This window comes from Protopterus annectens, chromosome 10.part0, assembly GCF_019279795.1.
Source record: "Protopterus annectens isolate FY-2018-M chromosome 10.part0, PAN1.0, whole genome shotgun sequence".
NCBI lineage: Eukaryota > Metazoa > Chordata > Ceratodontiformes > Protopteridae > Protopterus > Protopterus annectens.
The window spans coordinates 1,389,546,560-1,389,562,823 of record NC_056744.1 but is presented as its reverse complement, the minus strand read 5'-3'; the positions used below and the strand labels follow the sequence as shown (position 1 = coordinate 1,389,562,823).

The window sequence follows — 16,264 nt, the reverse complement described above, 5'->3', positions numbered from 1 at the left end:
TATGTGCTACACAGTTTTAATAACTATAATTTTCTAGTTACTGCCCTTTTTGATTACAGTTGCGATCTTTTAAAAACTTTGTTTTTGTTTCCTATGCATTTTGTGCTAGTTATGTCATGTGTCTCTTAGTATTTGTGTTTTCTCACACCTAGCCTGAACCTGAAATATGTCATCTTGGATCAGTACTCTACCCCTGTTAACAAATTTAAATAACTAACTAAATAAAAATAAATGCCTTGACAGTGTTGAGTAGACATTTATTTGTTTTGTTGTTTGCTTGAATGACAAGTGATTAGGTTCAGGGGCCCTTTTCAGCCACAACATGGGTATGAAGCACAAACAGTAATTGATATCACAAATTAAAACTGATAAATCAACATTATCATTCATAGAATATATGGAAGCAGTTCAGTAGGGCTTGAAATAAATAGTGAAGCAAGGAGTAGTACTTTGAAGTACTTACTGAAGTATGGTGTAACGGGATTTGAGGTACTTACTGAAGTAAGGTGTAGCAGAACTCGAGGTACTTAGTGTAGCCAAGCATAACAAGATTAGAAGTATGTACTGAAGTAGGGTATAACAGGGTTTGAAGCACTTACTGGAGAGGATGTAACAGGGTTTGAAGTACAGAAATAGTAAGGCACAACTGTCATTAGACCAGCTAATAGAACCAGCATGCATATCAGCAGCAACAAAGTGTCTAGAATTGAACTAAAGCAGTCATGTTTGCTACAAAATGTGTGGTAAAAAGAAATTATTATAGGTAATGTGTACAGCAAGAAGTATGCTTGGACAAATCCAGTAGCAAACTTAGTATGATTCTCCAGTTAACTACACTTTAACTCAGAAATTTACAAAGAAGTTTCACTGGTATAAAGACATAACACCCCCAATGTGAGCTGGGCAACCCAAATTTGATTAAAACTCTAATACTTTTGGAATTGGCAGGGGAAAGAGAGGAATACTGAGGCTTAGCCTACTCACCTGTCTTTGAGGGGTGGGATGAGAACATGTGTTCTTGTATGCGGTCTGTGAATTAATTCCTATTGAAGACCAGGGCCATAAAAATAGTTCAGTCTTCCTGGGGTCAGGACCAGCTGATTTTATTATATGAGGAGAAATAGACATATACCACTAGATCTCAATGCATGCAAACCTCTGGCATGTATAGTCGAGGCTGGGGTTTAATATAACACTTCAGTCTCTTAACTATTGGAAGACAACCGCCACTCATGGCTATTTTAATTCTTGCAGAAGACACAAATCCACCATCAGAAAGAACAGACTTTGATGCAGTAAAGCTTTTGGCTAGACAACCCTTCTCAATGCTGCATTAAAGTCTGTTTTTTCTGACGGTGGATTTGTGTCTTCTATAGTGGCTTTTTGTTCCAGTTTTCAGTGTACCAGTTAGTTGTCTCTTAACTCTTGTCTCAGGCAATAAACTAGACAAACAGCTGTCATCCTTAAGGATAGAAGGATGAACGGATTTATAGAGTAGCCAGAGTATAGGACTCAATGATCACCATTGGGAAATGGATAAAAAAAATAAAAACAGACACTAGGGTGGATGCCACAAGGGGCATGAACAAACAAACAAGTTTGGAATAAGACTACTGACTTAATATGCCACTGTCTATGAGATAAGATCACCAGTGTGGACATCTGGCAAGGTAGGGTAAACTCACAAGGAATACAAGAAACACCTTCCAACCACCGAAAAAAATCACTTCACAAGAAACACCATCATTACCTTAACCATGAAAAAATGCTGACAGAGATGATGTTAACTTTTTATTGCACGTTCTGGTACCTTGGCCATTCGCCTTCAGTAGAACAATTTACTACCAAAAAGACACCTCCTTATATACCAAAAATACAATCACGTATCAAAACAATTAATCAATTAATTAAATAATTAAATAATTCATGATCATTAATAACTAATTCTTTTTTAAAGTTCAGTCACACAGTGCATAAATACATTCAACTTAAAGGGAAATATTTTTTGATGTCAAAAACATTATACACCCATTGAATGCCATACAAGCAGAATATAAACAAATAATCCATATATGCACAAATTAATTTATATATATAAAAATTACTATAAACTTTCAAAACTTGTACATTTATGAAAATCTAAAATAAGAATTTCCATATATAATATTACTTATTGTTCATATTCCATTAACCTTGCTACATAAGTTATTGATTTTAATCACAATTTATAACTATAAAGTTTCATCCTACTCCTAATTTTTACAAAGTCATATTACTAAATTCATTCCTCTGGGATGTAATGTATGACAATAAATTATCATTCTATATTCGAGTTTATTTAATTCCCTTTTAAAGTTGCCGTAAATACTTCAGGTCATGCCAATACCCTGAAAACAAATCCCCCCCATTTGCCCATTGTGCATAGATATAAAGTGATTAGCTACAGGGCTTTCCATATTCTTCCTTCTAATAGCTCCAATGTGTTCTAAAATGCGAACCTTCACCTTCCTTGTAGTCTGTCCTATATACTATTGTGTATTCATACACTTACATCCAATAATGTAGATTACCCCACATGAGTTGCAGTCAAATTTTTCCATGGCAAAGTATAATTTCCCATTAATTTTAATACCATGTAGATTTTTAACCTTATTACACACCGAACATGTCCCACATCTATACATTCCAACTGATTTAACATCCCCGATCTTAGGAATTTTCCTATTAAGTAGTTCTTTTAAATTATTATGCCTGCCATATGAGAATGTAATATGTTTGAGAAAAAGGTTTCCCACCATAACATCCTCGGTTACTGTATCCCAAAACTGTCTCACTGTATCCTCCATAATTCCAGAAAAATCAGAAAATGTTGTTACAAAAAATAACTTTTGTTCTTCTTGTTGAGACTGATCTACTTTCCCACGATAGTGACCTACCCCATGTCCTTGCTTACAAACCTTCTGCTGGGCTTTAGAGAGGATCATCTCAGAATCACCCCTTAAAGATACCCTTTCATACACTTCACCCATAAAACCTTCTCTAAGCTTCTAAATTCCTCATATGGCAGTGCTTTAAGTAAGTGAGGGGGATGCATACTATCAGCATGTCAGAAATTGTTCACCAAAGTCGATTTTCTATATGGTCTATGTTGCACTTTACCGTGCCCATTTATGTAGAACTCAACATCTAAAAAGGCTATGTTGTCATCCTTACATTCCCAAACAAATTTGAGTCCATGTGTATTTCCATTAAGCTCATCCATAAATTTTTCAAACTGCAACTGATTACCCCTACATATAAAAATGAGGTCATCTATGTAACGTAATACACAACTTTGTTAATAAAGAAAGACTTACGAAACATGAATTGTTTCTCAAATTCACCCATGTATAAAATGGCATAAGAAGGGGCAAATGCTGCCCCCATTGCTGTACCTCTTGATTGTAAATACAAATCTTTCTTCCATACAAAATAATTATGTGTCAAACTAAACTCCAAAAGAGGTAACAAAAAAGAGGTACGGGGGGGGCCTTCTCCCATCACTTTTACCAAAGCTTCTAAACCCCATCTTTTATCTTTGTTTGTGTACAAAGCTGACACATCAACAGTGGCCCAAAAGTAATCTTTATCCCACTACATGTTACATAAATGCTTACAAACTTCACCAGTGTTTTTAATATGAGACACAACTTGGGCCAAATATTCTTAAAGATGGAAATCCAAAAATGTATTAACTTTTTCTGTGTATGAGCCTATACCTGAAATTATTGGTCACTCGGGAGGATTCCTTAAATTGTTGTGAATCTTAGGTATAGCATATAGATAAGGGTGTTTGGGTTCATTTACAATCAACTTCTTAACATCATTCTTTTTCAAAAAGCCCAGCTGTTCCCCTCTTTCCAATAATTCACAGAGTTCCTCACTAAACTGTTGCACCGGGTTTCCAGATAATTTTTTATAAACATTTTCCTCTAGTAACAAATCCTGTACCATGTTCTCATAATGTTCAACATTCATAACAACCCAATTGCCCCCCTTGTCCGCTTGTTTGACAACTATTTTGTCTATAAGTGTTCTTAGATCTTTCAACACTAGCCATTTATTTTTACTAAGATTATAATCCTTGTGTGTTTTACAAAACTTACAGATCTCATATTCAGTTTTGGCACACACTGTATTCTCAAATACATTAATGGCATTAGAACACTTGGGAGGTATAAAGGTATTCTTAGAAGGAAAATTAGGCATAGGCATAAGCCCATAACCCATACAGAATTCCCCACAGCAAGATTTGTCATGTTCACAATTTTCCTCTTAAAAGCAGTGTTTCAAAATCATATACGCTTAAATTTAATAAATCATCATTTTCAGAAATATGAAATGCATCCTGAGCAGGTTCTTTCTCCCATTCATGAAAAAATACTTTCAAATTTAATTTGCGAACAAACCTTTTGATGTCTGTAATAATGTCTGCTAATGCTGGAATCCTTGTGGGTACAAACTTGGCCCCTTTCAATAACACATTGTCATGTCATTAGTTAAATATACACTAGATAAATTAACCACATTTAAACTAACATCAGTGATACACGGGAAATTCAATATTCCATTTTCATTCAGTAAATTACAAGGTAACCCAGTTAAGTTATCAAGTTCTCATTTATATGCACATTCGGAGAGTTTAAGGAAGAATTTAAAACTTTTCTTACTGTGTTTACTTCTGCGAATTGTTGTTGTATTTCCCTCGATTTTTTCTGGATTGAGTTTGTACCTGAGATGGTACTGAACTGGAGCCCAGAGTGGTTTTTTGAAAATCCCTCTGCTCTTTGCGGTGAACTTTCACTTCCAATCTCTTCAAAAGAGACACTTTTCCTGCTCCCACTGGTTTCAACTGATGAACATGAAGACCCATTAACATTTTTAGACATGCGCGCTTTGGATTTAAATCGTTAGCGACGTCCTCTACGCTGCCAAGTATACACAGTATTGTTCTCAAAGTCTTTTACATCCCTACTCAGTTTCCATTTCTTACGCTCAAGTACATTTTGTTCTACTTTACTAATTTTCACATTAATGTCCTTAAATGTGCTCTGGAACACACTATTAAGAGCTGTTGCCATTAAACCATTCTGTAATTCTGTGATTTCCCCTTGTAACTTCTCAGTAACTCTTGTGTTCCGTTTAATAAGAACTCGGAGCCAGCTCAAAGTACATTCTAAAGCGGCTTGTCTCCATTTACACAATAAGCCACTTTCATCCTCAGCGAAACCCCCAGCAGGTAAACCATCAATCCCAATGCCCAAAGAGACATACTTTTCCAACAGTTTTAAATCATAAAACACAGTTACCTCTTTGGACATGAGGCGTTCCAGCAATGTAAATTTCTCCATGGCAGTATTATCCTCAGAAACCAACCAAAAGTCTGCACCGGCAATCTTCCGTTCTCTTTCCATCACGAAATCAGCAAACAATAATCCATAACTAATACTAGGTATATTAGCGTTATCCAAACTCATGGTTATCAAATTCACAAGCAATACAAGAAACACCTTCCAACCACCGAAAAAATCACTTCACAAGAAACACCATCAATACCATAACCATGATGAAAAAATGCTTACATAGATGATGTTAACTTTTTATTGCACGTTCTGGTACCTCGGCCATTCACCTTCAATAGAACAATTTACTACCAAAATGACACCTCCTTATATACCAAAAATACAATCAATTATCAAAACAATTAATAAATCAATTAAATATATTTTTGGTATATAAGGAGGTGTCTTTTTGGTAGTAAATTGTTCCATTGAAGGCGAATGGCAGAGGTACCAGAACGTGCAATAAAAAGTTAACATCATCTCTGTCAGCGTTTTTTCCTCATGATTATGGTATTGATGGTGTTTCTTGTGAAGGAAGGGCCAACTGCATGCTCATCTGAATATTGCAGGATTATAGTGCTGAATACACAAGCACTACTATGATTATGCTTCACACCCTGATTTTTATTCCATTACTGCCAATTGAAGTAAACATTCTGCTCACCACAATGATGCTTATTTTGTCTGTTGAAACATAAACGTTAGTGCAGAGAACCTAGGTGCTCTGACACTCCCACTGGCATTGTCCATGCTAACTCTTTGCACCTTGGCTGAATTCAGTCTGATTGCATCAAGCAAATTCTTTTGTTATTGCTCTGGGTGGGCTATAGCCTAGTACAGTGTATTGTTTTCAGGGTGCGTTTCATACAGTGATAGTTTCAAAGATCTTATGATAACAGTTGAGTAGTTTATGATTTACTGTTATTTGGACACATACCTACACACACACAGACACATACACACACACACACGCACACACGCACACACACACACACACACACGTACACACACACACACACACACACACACACATATACACACACTAATGGAAATTAACTGTGACAAAAGATAAATATATTGATGCTCATAAACTGTGAGAAATGATCAATCCAGATTCATTAGACCTCACATTAATCCAGTACTTATTTAAGTACTAAAGGATCTATTTTTGCCCTCTTCTGTTGTGTATATACATGAATAAACTTCCACTTAATCTTCCTTATCTTCCTGTCCTCATCTAAGCAGATGACCTAGTCCTCTCATACCAATCACTCCCTAACTACCTTACTGCAAGATCTACAGTCTGACTTCAGTCATCTCAGTGAGTGGATTACTACTAAAAATGTTAGACTAAATGCATCTAAAACTAAGTGTTTGCTTTTTGGTCCTAAACAAAAATTCAGCAGATCCAAGAAAACTTTAACAGTCTATGATTGCAACAACTATCCCTTAAAGCAAGTCTCTTCTTTCAAGTATCTTGGTCTTTGGTTATAATTCTTACACAAAAAATATTCCCTTTCTTCCCACACTATGCCAGATTTGCAATACGGAAAGAAACACAAATTCAGCCTCCCTTTTATATCAGCAACCTCTACTAAAACCTCCACCACTATTCAAACACTAGGGAAGTCTTGATTAATTACACACTCCCCAAGAAAAGAACACCACTGTATAACACAAAAAAGGCAAGCTGGTTTCCAGTCAATTAACAAGCAGACTTACTCCTAGGATCTCAACTTTTAAGACATAGCCCTAATTACAACCTCAGAAACTTGAATCATTCAGGCCCTAAAACACAAATCCAATAATCCAAGCCACACATTTCTGATCAATCATTCTCTGTTCTCAGGCCCAAACTGTGGGTGTTCCTCCAGCCTGAAATTAAAGACTCATCTTCTTATTCCAAGCTCCATTGTTAACTGAAATCACATTTACTTGAACAAGCATAATGTACCTGTTACCCCACAGGTCACATCACTTAATTCTCCTTTGTTCCTTTTCACATTTCTAATTTATTCTACACTAATTTCTCAAATATTTTGAAATTTTTGTACAAATTATTTATTATTTATTTACTTAATTGCATTTGTTATGGGAAAAAGTAGTGGAAGCTAGGTTAAGAAGGGATATGATGATTAGTGATCAGCAGTATGGTTTCATGCCAGGAAAGAGCACTACAGATACGATGTTTGCTCTGAGAGTGTTGATGGAAAAGTACAGAGAAGGTCAGAAAGAGTTGCATTGTGTTTTGTAGACTTAGAGAAAGCATATGACCGGGTGCCTAGAGAGGAGTTGTGGTATTGTATGAGGAAGTCGGGAGTGTCAGAGAAGTATGTAAGAGTGGTACAGGATATGTACGAGGGTAGTGTGACAGCGGTGAGGTCTGCGGTGGGAGTGACAGATGCGTTTAAGGTGGAGGTGGGATTACATGAAGGATCAGCTCTGAGCCCTTTCTTATTTGCAATGGTGATGGACAGGTTGACAGACGAGATCAGACAGGAGTCCCTGTGGACTATGATGTTTGCAGATGACATTGTGATCTGTAGTGAGAGTAGGGAACAGGTGGAAGAGACCCAGGAGAGATGGAGATATGCTCTAGAGAGAAGAGGAATGAAGGTCAGCAGGACTAAGACAGAATATATGTGTGTGAATGAGAGGGAGGACAGAGGAATGGAGAGGATGCAAGGAGTAGAGGTGGCGAAGGTGGATGAGTTTAAATACTTGGGATCAGTAGTTCAGAGTAATGGTGAGTGTGGAAGAGAGGTGAAGAAGAGAGTACAGGCAGGATGGAGTGGGTGGAGAAGAGTGTCAGGAGTGATTTGTGACAGACGAGTACCAGTAAGAGTGAAAGGGAAGGTCTACAAGAGGGTAATGAGACCAGCTATGTTATATGGATTGGAGACAGTGGAATTGACAGAAAGGCAGGAGTTAGAGCTGGGTGTGGCAGAATTAAATATGTTAAGATTTGCACTGGGTGTGACGAGGGTGGACAGGATTAGGAATAAGTATATTAGAGGGTCAGCCCAGGTTGGAAGGTTTGTAGACAAAGCCAGAGAGGCACGATTACGTTGGTTTGGACATGTGCTGAGGAGGGATGCTGAGTATATTGGGAAAAAGATGCTAAGGATGAAGCTACCAGGTAACAGGAAAAGAGGAAGGTCTGAGATAAGGTTTATGGATGTGGTGAGAGAGGACATGCAGGTGGTTGGTGTGACAGAGCAAGATGCAGAGGACAGGAAGAAATGGAAACAGATGATCTGCTGTGGCGACCCCTAATGGGAGCAGCCGAAAGAAGATGATGATTGCATTTGTTTGCCGGGAAAGTCCATTTGGCCAGAAATGAGTGCATTTTCAGTGGAGGCTGAGGGAGAAAAGCTGCACATTAATTACATACAAAGAAAAATTATACACAACAATGCAGAGTATATAAGACAGTAGTAACACATTAAGTTAAAGTAATACCACATAAATTTGATAATAACATTGAATAAATTGATAATGGCAGTGAAGAATTCGTTAGAATCATGGTGTGAGTGTGGGAATAGAAGTTTTAAATATTAAGTAAGATTATTAACAGAGAGAAGAAATTAGCTTATAGGGTAAAAAGAAGGAGACTGAAGGCTTAAGTTAGGGATAGCACAGGCTAAAGTGACAGCAGAAGGAGTTGGTCAGATAAAGAGAAGGGGAAGATAGACTAGTTATTGAGTGAAAAGGTGTAAGGATTCTGAGAGGGGGCCAAGTTTTGGGGTTGTCAGTAGGGGTGCAGGTGCATGTCCATTGTGAAGAGAGATGAAGTTTAAGGGTTTTTTTAAAGGCAGTGGGATTACTGATAGCTCTGAGTGAAGGAGGGAGACTATTCCATAGCTTGGAGACAGTAGAAGAATACAGCATTTGGTCGACTGAGAGCTTAGTTTTATCAATGTTTAATAGCATTTTGTTTTCTAACCTAAGTTGTCGATTAGGATGGTACATGGTCAGAATGCAGAAAAGGGATGAACGACGAGCAGGCTGCTGGGTAGTAAATAAGTTCATAGGCAGTAGTTAGTTGTAGGTGTGTGAGGTGATGGGGGAGTTCAAGCCAATTTAGTTGATGTAGTGTGGAAAAGTGGTGGGTGGAGCATTTAGCATTTGTAGTAAATTTTGGAGCTTTGTTGTAGCAGGAGTCGAGTTTTTTTTTCAGGGAGGACTAAATATTGGTGAGGATGGGGGTGCCTTATAAGAGAGGTGGAAGCAGAAATGTTGAGGCAAGAGCCTTTTTTGCAGAGAAGCGAAGAAAATAGGTTTGTCTATAAAGGGCTCCTAGTTTTTGATGGATTTTTTTTATGTTATTATAGCTATGAAGGTCAAATGTTAAGTTGTCGTCAATTTTGACACCAAGCAATTTGGTATTGGAAACGGCTTCAATGATAGTATTATTTTGGGAGCGAACAGAGAATTCAGACTTGTCAACCAGGCTTGATTTTTTGGCGGTTAAATATTAAGAGTTTAGTTTTATTGGGGTTAAGGGCAAGATGGTTCTATGACATCCAGGATTCAGATGAGTTAAAAGCTTCTTGTCTAAGTTGCTGTAGTACAGAAACAGATTTAGAAGAGCAGATAATAGTAGAATCATCTGCGTATTGGGTAACAGTATTGTGGGTAAGAGTAGTGTGGACGTCATTGATGAATATACTGAATAAAAGAGGGCCAAGTATAAAACCTAGGGGTACCCCTGCATTAGTATTGATGAAAGGGAGGAAAAGTGCTGCCAAATAGTAGATTGTTGCCTATTACTGAGATAGTTAGAGAACCAATGAAGGGTGGAGGGAGAGATGCTGCGGTTGGAGAGTTTAGTAAGCAGAAAGGAGTGGGAAACTGTGTCAAATGCTTTTAATAGATCCAGAAAGAGTGCAGAGACTATGGAACCAGCATCCCAAGCTCTAGTAACTGTGTCCAGGAAGGAAATGAGGGCAGTGTTAGTGCTATGTCCTGGCCTAAAGCCATGTTGAGTGGAGGAAAGGAGTTGGTGTTTAACCAGGTGACTAAGGAGCTGAGTGTGACTAAGGAGCTGAGTGTGACTAAGGAGCTGAGTGTGAATGCACTTCTCAAGTATTTTTGAGATGGGGAAAGAATGGTGATAGGTCGAAAGTTTGAGATGTCAGAGTTATTGCCACCTTCATGAAGTGGGAGAACATATGCCTTTTTCCAGATATCAGGCATACATGATTCCTGAATGGACCTATTGATGAGAATGCTAATGGGTTAAGCTTTGGAGGAGGCTGATAATTGTAAGAATTCAGCAGGTAGGTTATCTGGGGCATTGGTGCATGGTATTAGTTTATGAAGAAGTTTTTGAATGGTAGAGGTAGGTATGGGAGAGAGTGAGAAAGTGGAAACTGGGTATTGTAGTACTTGGGGTATGTACTATTATAGGGTTTAGTGGGTTTGTGTTGATAGGTGGGAAGGTGGTAGTAAGCTTAGCAATGGTGTCAATGAAATAAGAGTTAAAGAGTGAGGCTAACTCGAAGGGTGTTTTGTATGGGTTTGGGCATGGATTATGGTTAGTTCTAGGATGGAGTAGGGAGTTGATTGCTCCCCAAAATTTCTTGGGTTTTGATTATGTTGGTTTTGGAGGGTTTGGAACTATTCTTTTTTGTTTTTGACTACTAATCGTTTGACCTGATTGTGAAGTTGTTTATATTGCGTGAGGTTGGAAGGAGTTTTATTTTTTAGCCAGGCTTTCCAGGCTTTATCCCTAGAGGACATAATTTGTTTTGTGGACTTGGCAAACCAGTTAGCATGTTTTATCCTGACTCTTTTTATTCGTAAAGGAGCAAGACTATTTAGGATCCTAAGAAATGTGGAATTGAAGAACTGGAAATGTATGCATGAGATTTACTATATATCCACAGCACTACTATACTATTGTACTATTTTAATGTTACCAAGTTTAAGTTGATCAGTACTGATCAGTACTTAACCCTGGTAAACAAATTCAAATAAATACATTTCAATGGAATAAAATGAGGTGGTGGTGCAGCCGTTAACATTGTCGCCTCACAGCAAGAGATTCTCTGGTTTGATTCTCGGCTGGAGTGCCTTCTGTGTGGAGAGTGCGTGTCTTCCCTGCGGTCGAATAAGTCTTAAAGACATGTAGTAGGTGCATGTGTGTGTCTTCTGTGAAGGTGGGGTGCCAGGATGGCAACTCAACACCGCAAAAACTCCACTGCCAATCAATATGCAGACTGGTGATCTGCTGTGGAGACCCCTAATGGGAGAAGCCGAAAGACAGTGTACATTTCATTGGAATAAAATGATCTCAAAAGTATATGTTTACTTTTTGATTATTTATGACTAAAGTGCTGGCTTCCATAAAACACTACACAAAATGCTTTATGTGGGGGGGGGGGGTATTTATGAATTTACTGTTGTTTATCAGATAGGTGGGGTGATCCATTGACCCTTTTCAGCCAAGACTCAGGCTTAGTGATCAACAGCAAACATATGATATAAAATACAAAATAAGCATAGAAAGAAAGACATTATTAGTTAAAAGCAAGTCAGAGCATATTAATTACTAGTACACTGACAATAAGAAAGAGATATCCACCAAAACAGATATGGTGGAAAAAAAACAAGAGTTATAAGCAATAGTTATGTACAGTTGTACAACAGAGATGTACATGTATACCATAGGCAATCACATCAGGTAAGGGTCCACATTACAAATGACTTGCTCTCAGTCCTAGTGACTTATTCTGGTAAATATACTGTATACACAGTGCATCCTCTCAAATGGATTGTGACCAACTCACAAAATATCTCTCACAATCCACCAACACACAACTCAATGAACTCAAAAAAAGCAAGGAGACATGTACTTGACCTCTACAGGAGCCAGATTGCAGCCTGTTTCAGATGTTTGATGGTGGATTCTGATTGGTATTTTGTGCGTTCATAACAATTCAGTTAAGAAAAGCGACTATAATCTTGTAGTAGTACTGTCACATTCATATATACAGATGTACACACGTGTGTGTGTGTGTGTGTGTGTGTGTGTGTGTGTGTGTGTGTGTGTGTGTGTGTGTGTGTGTGTGTGTTATACATATATATATATATATATATATATGTGCGTGTGTGTGTATGTATATATATATATATATATATATATATATATATATATATATAGAAGCCAAGTCCTAATACATCAAAAAAGATTAAAAATTCAGTAGAACAGGGCATATCAAATATCGTTGTTGTTCTTCTTTAAAGTTGTTTTTTGCAGAGTGGCAAGCCCCTCTGTACCCCACTGTGGGAAGGCAAGCCTCCCACACCCCCAAACTTGTAGCTACCTCCAAGATCTCAATACATCGGACAAATGTGAATATTCTAAGAAATGGTGATCTCGGACAAAGTATATGCAGGGCCTGGATTTTCAGCCTTCACTCTCCATATCTTGGGACTTGGTAATATGAGTCCCGAAATTTTAAATGATTAACATACATATGTGTGCATGTGTACTTATGTCTATATGTCACTATTGTTAGCCAAGTCTGCACATGACAGACTACAACTCTGGTAACTGGATCTCCCAGCATTGGCAGAATATTTATTGAAAGATTTTTACATGGTTATTGATCACTGCAGAATGACATTAGTTCATTATGTGCATAATTAACATATTTTTACTTGTCTATTGCCAACAGCAATATCCTGGCCTGTTCATTCCCACAAGCTCCTTTTGAAATTTTCCTAGTGCAAATTTAACCAATCTATTGACCTCACACCCTGCCCTGCCATTGGAACAGATTCTCTTTTAATGATCTACTCACCAACTCCCGAAATCCAAGGCTGTTTATTTAATTGTGCAGTCCACTAAAACAGTAGCAGCAAAATTACAACTGGACAAATAAAACTGGTCAGAACTTTTCAACTGTCTGAGCTGGATAATTAAGCACAGAGAATGAAAGATTTCTTCCCTGTCTTTTATGTCTGTAGAGATTACTTTTGGGCTTTTTGTCCCTATTTGGCTGATTGAGTTCACTTTTTGTAGTCTAGAGAACATTCTAGTAGGACTTACTCCTAGATCTAGTCAGTTAGTGCCACAAGAAGTAGGTCCAGTGTTGCATCTGAATGCTGGCTAATAGGATATTGAATCAAATGTCATATTTTATTTGCTAATCTTATCTTTCTTTTGTCAGTTAAATCCGTTTCAAAAATTGTATATGTCACAAAAATTCCAGAATATTATTAATGATAGTTTACCTCTAGGCAACTTCTCAACTTTCTGTCAGAGGTCAAATTGTTTTTGAGTATTATTTCCTAAAAGCAGAGACCTAATGTCATCTGCTTTTAGTCATAGGAAAAAAGGGAGTCAGCAATCAATGTTCCAAAGTAAAGGAATAGTGCTAAAATCCTAAGCTAGGGTGGATATATTCATATTTACATTTTACATTTTTTCTAAATGAAATGGTGAAAACACACTGCTAACTAAATCTAAAGTAAGTTCAAAATCAGGGCACAGTATCTTTAGTCTCAAGTGTTTCTAAGGTGTTGTTGAGTATATTCAGGAAGTTTAAGTCAAAGCTCGCCATAATCTCAGCTGTTGGCTTCTGTCTCATTATCATATGTGAATTTATATAACATGCTAAGTCTGGGTAATAAAACTAAGTATTACCATTTATAGAATAACATTCATTTTTTTTTGTCATTACATCTGCAGAAAATATGATTGTTAAAGTATTTAATTTTATAATAAGACAAACTGACCATTTTTATATTGTTTATGCTTTAACATTTTATGATTTTTAAGGGAGATGAAGGACCTTTAGGACCTCCTGGACGTATTGGATCAGCAGTAAGTTGTTTTAAGCAAATTATCAAGTGCCTTTTGAATTCTAGCTTTGAAAAAACAGAGTTAAAAAAAACAGAACATGGCTTTCTCTTATGTGCAAAGACAATAGGAGGCCTAATCATAGTTAATGGAATGTAGTGTAGTTGTTTTAACATACGTTAAGCCTGTCGCCTGTTGTACAGAAGGATGCTCAGAGCTGCTAAAACTAAAATGACTGTATAGTTTGTTTTAATGCATATAAATTCAGTATGTAACATATGCCAAGTCTGAAAAAGTGCTGTCACTAAAAGGTAATAAAACTGGTAGTAATGCTTTGCAATATACGTATTCTGCTTGGCAAAGTTAAGGTTAAATGAATGGATTTTTTTATCTTCTGTGCTCTCAATTTTGCAGCAGTTGTTACAACTTATTTAAATAATCATCTGCGAAGTGGAGTAATTGGGGGTAGTTGAACTAAAGAAGAGTGTCACAGTACTTAGTTTTCCTGGGTCACAAGTGAAGTCTGAACAGATATATTTCCAATAAGGAAAAGACAGACATCTGTTGTGCAGTTCTGAGTCAAGCTTATAGACCACAGGGAAAACTTTTACTTGTGAGCAACAAAGCTGCTGGCTGAGAATCCTAAAAATCAGGAAAAAAAGAGCCATGCACTGTAGAAAAGCTCAGTTGAGACTTCAGAGTAGTCAAGCAATTAATGCTTGTTTAGAAATCATTTTTTAAAGCAGATAGATGAGTGTTTGTGCCCTTAAATCAGTTCCATCTGATGAAAATACATAACATGATCTGAGTTCAAAAATTAATATTACCTTCAAAGGAAATATACATAACTCACAGGATGCTCTAATAGATTTAATTAGGTTTTCAGTGTTAAGAATGAATATAGATGCAGTGAGTGTAGCATATCTACAGGTGATTGAAGTTAAATTCCTTGAACTTCAGGTTCAACTAATAGAGCTGATTTATCTGCTCCATTTTTTTTATGTTTTAAGAAATCTGCTTGGTCTGGTGTTTTTGTTCTGTGTGGCAGTTAGGCACTTAAATTACCTAGGCTGCACATTTCATGTGTTTTTTTTTTACTTGCTCCATTTTGTTTTCTGCTTTAAGAAATCTGCTTGGCCTGGTGTATTTCTTGTGTGTGACAGATAGACACTTAACGGTTGCACATTTCATGTTTTTTTTTTCCTTTTCATTGGTTATTTTTTTTCTTGAGTGATATTCACATTGAGAATTTCTGGGTACTTTGTCTTTTCTGATTAGACTCAAGACCTGCAAAAACTACAAGCAGTGTTGGTCACGCCTGCTAGTTAGTTTTCCCACTCATCCTCTCATTCTTTTTAAATCTGATGATTTTTAAGCTGCCCACCTTTACTGTAAATTGAGCTTTATAAGCTCCTCCCTTTCTACACTGCTGTTATTATCTTGAATTATTTATTTAAATTTCATTGTGCTTATTTTGAAACAAAACTGCATTTTGCTTCTCATTGTCTGTACTACTGATTTACTTGTTCTGAATTTATTATCTAGTTAGCTGTTGTATAAAGTAGTATATATTTACACTCTGTAGTAAGCACATTTCTGTGTTTTTACATCAAGGCAACAGTGGATTTTCCATCTGGTGGCAATGTGTGGTTGCCTGGTCTGTAGATTGGGGAAACATGCTAAAGATTCCTTTATGTAGTTGCTTTATTGGCTGGAGGGCTTATTAATCAGCTTACCTTGTTTTCAGTGGCTTTATAAATTCTACACAATTGAATGGCTTTTGGCTCATTTCTACAAAGCGGAATACTTTTATTGAATAGTCATACTTTTATAAGCTGTTTAAAGTACACTGCTGTATCTGTGTCTTTACGTTTGTTTGTAGTAGCATTTCACTCCGGACACTCTTATACTTTGCTTTTACATTAGGAGGACTGGGATTATTCATCTAGTGGCAGTAGGTGTTTATCTGGTCTATCTGAGTTTAGAAGCATACAAAAGGGCTCTAAGTGTAGTCGTTTTATTGGCCAGAGGGCTCATTAGTCAGTTTTCTGTGTTTCTAGTGCTGGTATAA

General features: G+C 37.0%; 1 protein-coding gene across 1 annotated transcript in view; it reads left to right on the top strand.

The window, feature by feature from the left end:
* COL24A1 (collagen type XXIV alpha 1 chain) overlaps positions 1 to 16,264 on the top strand; it is a 3,617,818-nt gene that overhangs the window by 2,111,462 nt on the left and 1,490,092 nt on the right. The window contains exon 22 of the mRNA XM_044086026.1: positions 14,173 to 14,217. Within this exon, the coding sequence (XP_043941961.1) occupies positions 14,173 to 14,217 (45 nt within the window). The remainder of the gene's footprint in view (positions 1 to 14,172; positions 14,218 to 16,264) is intronic.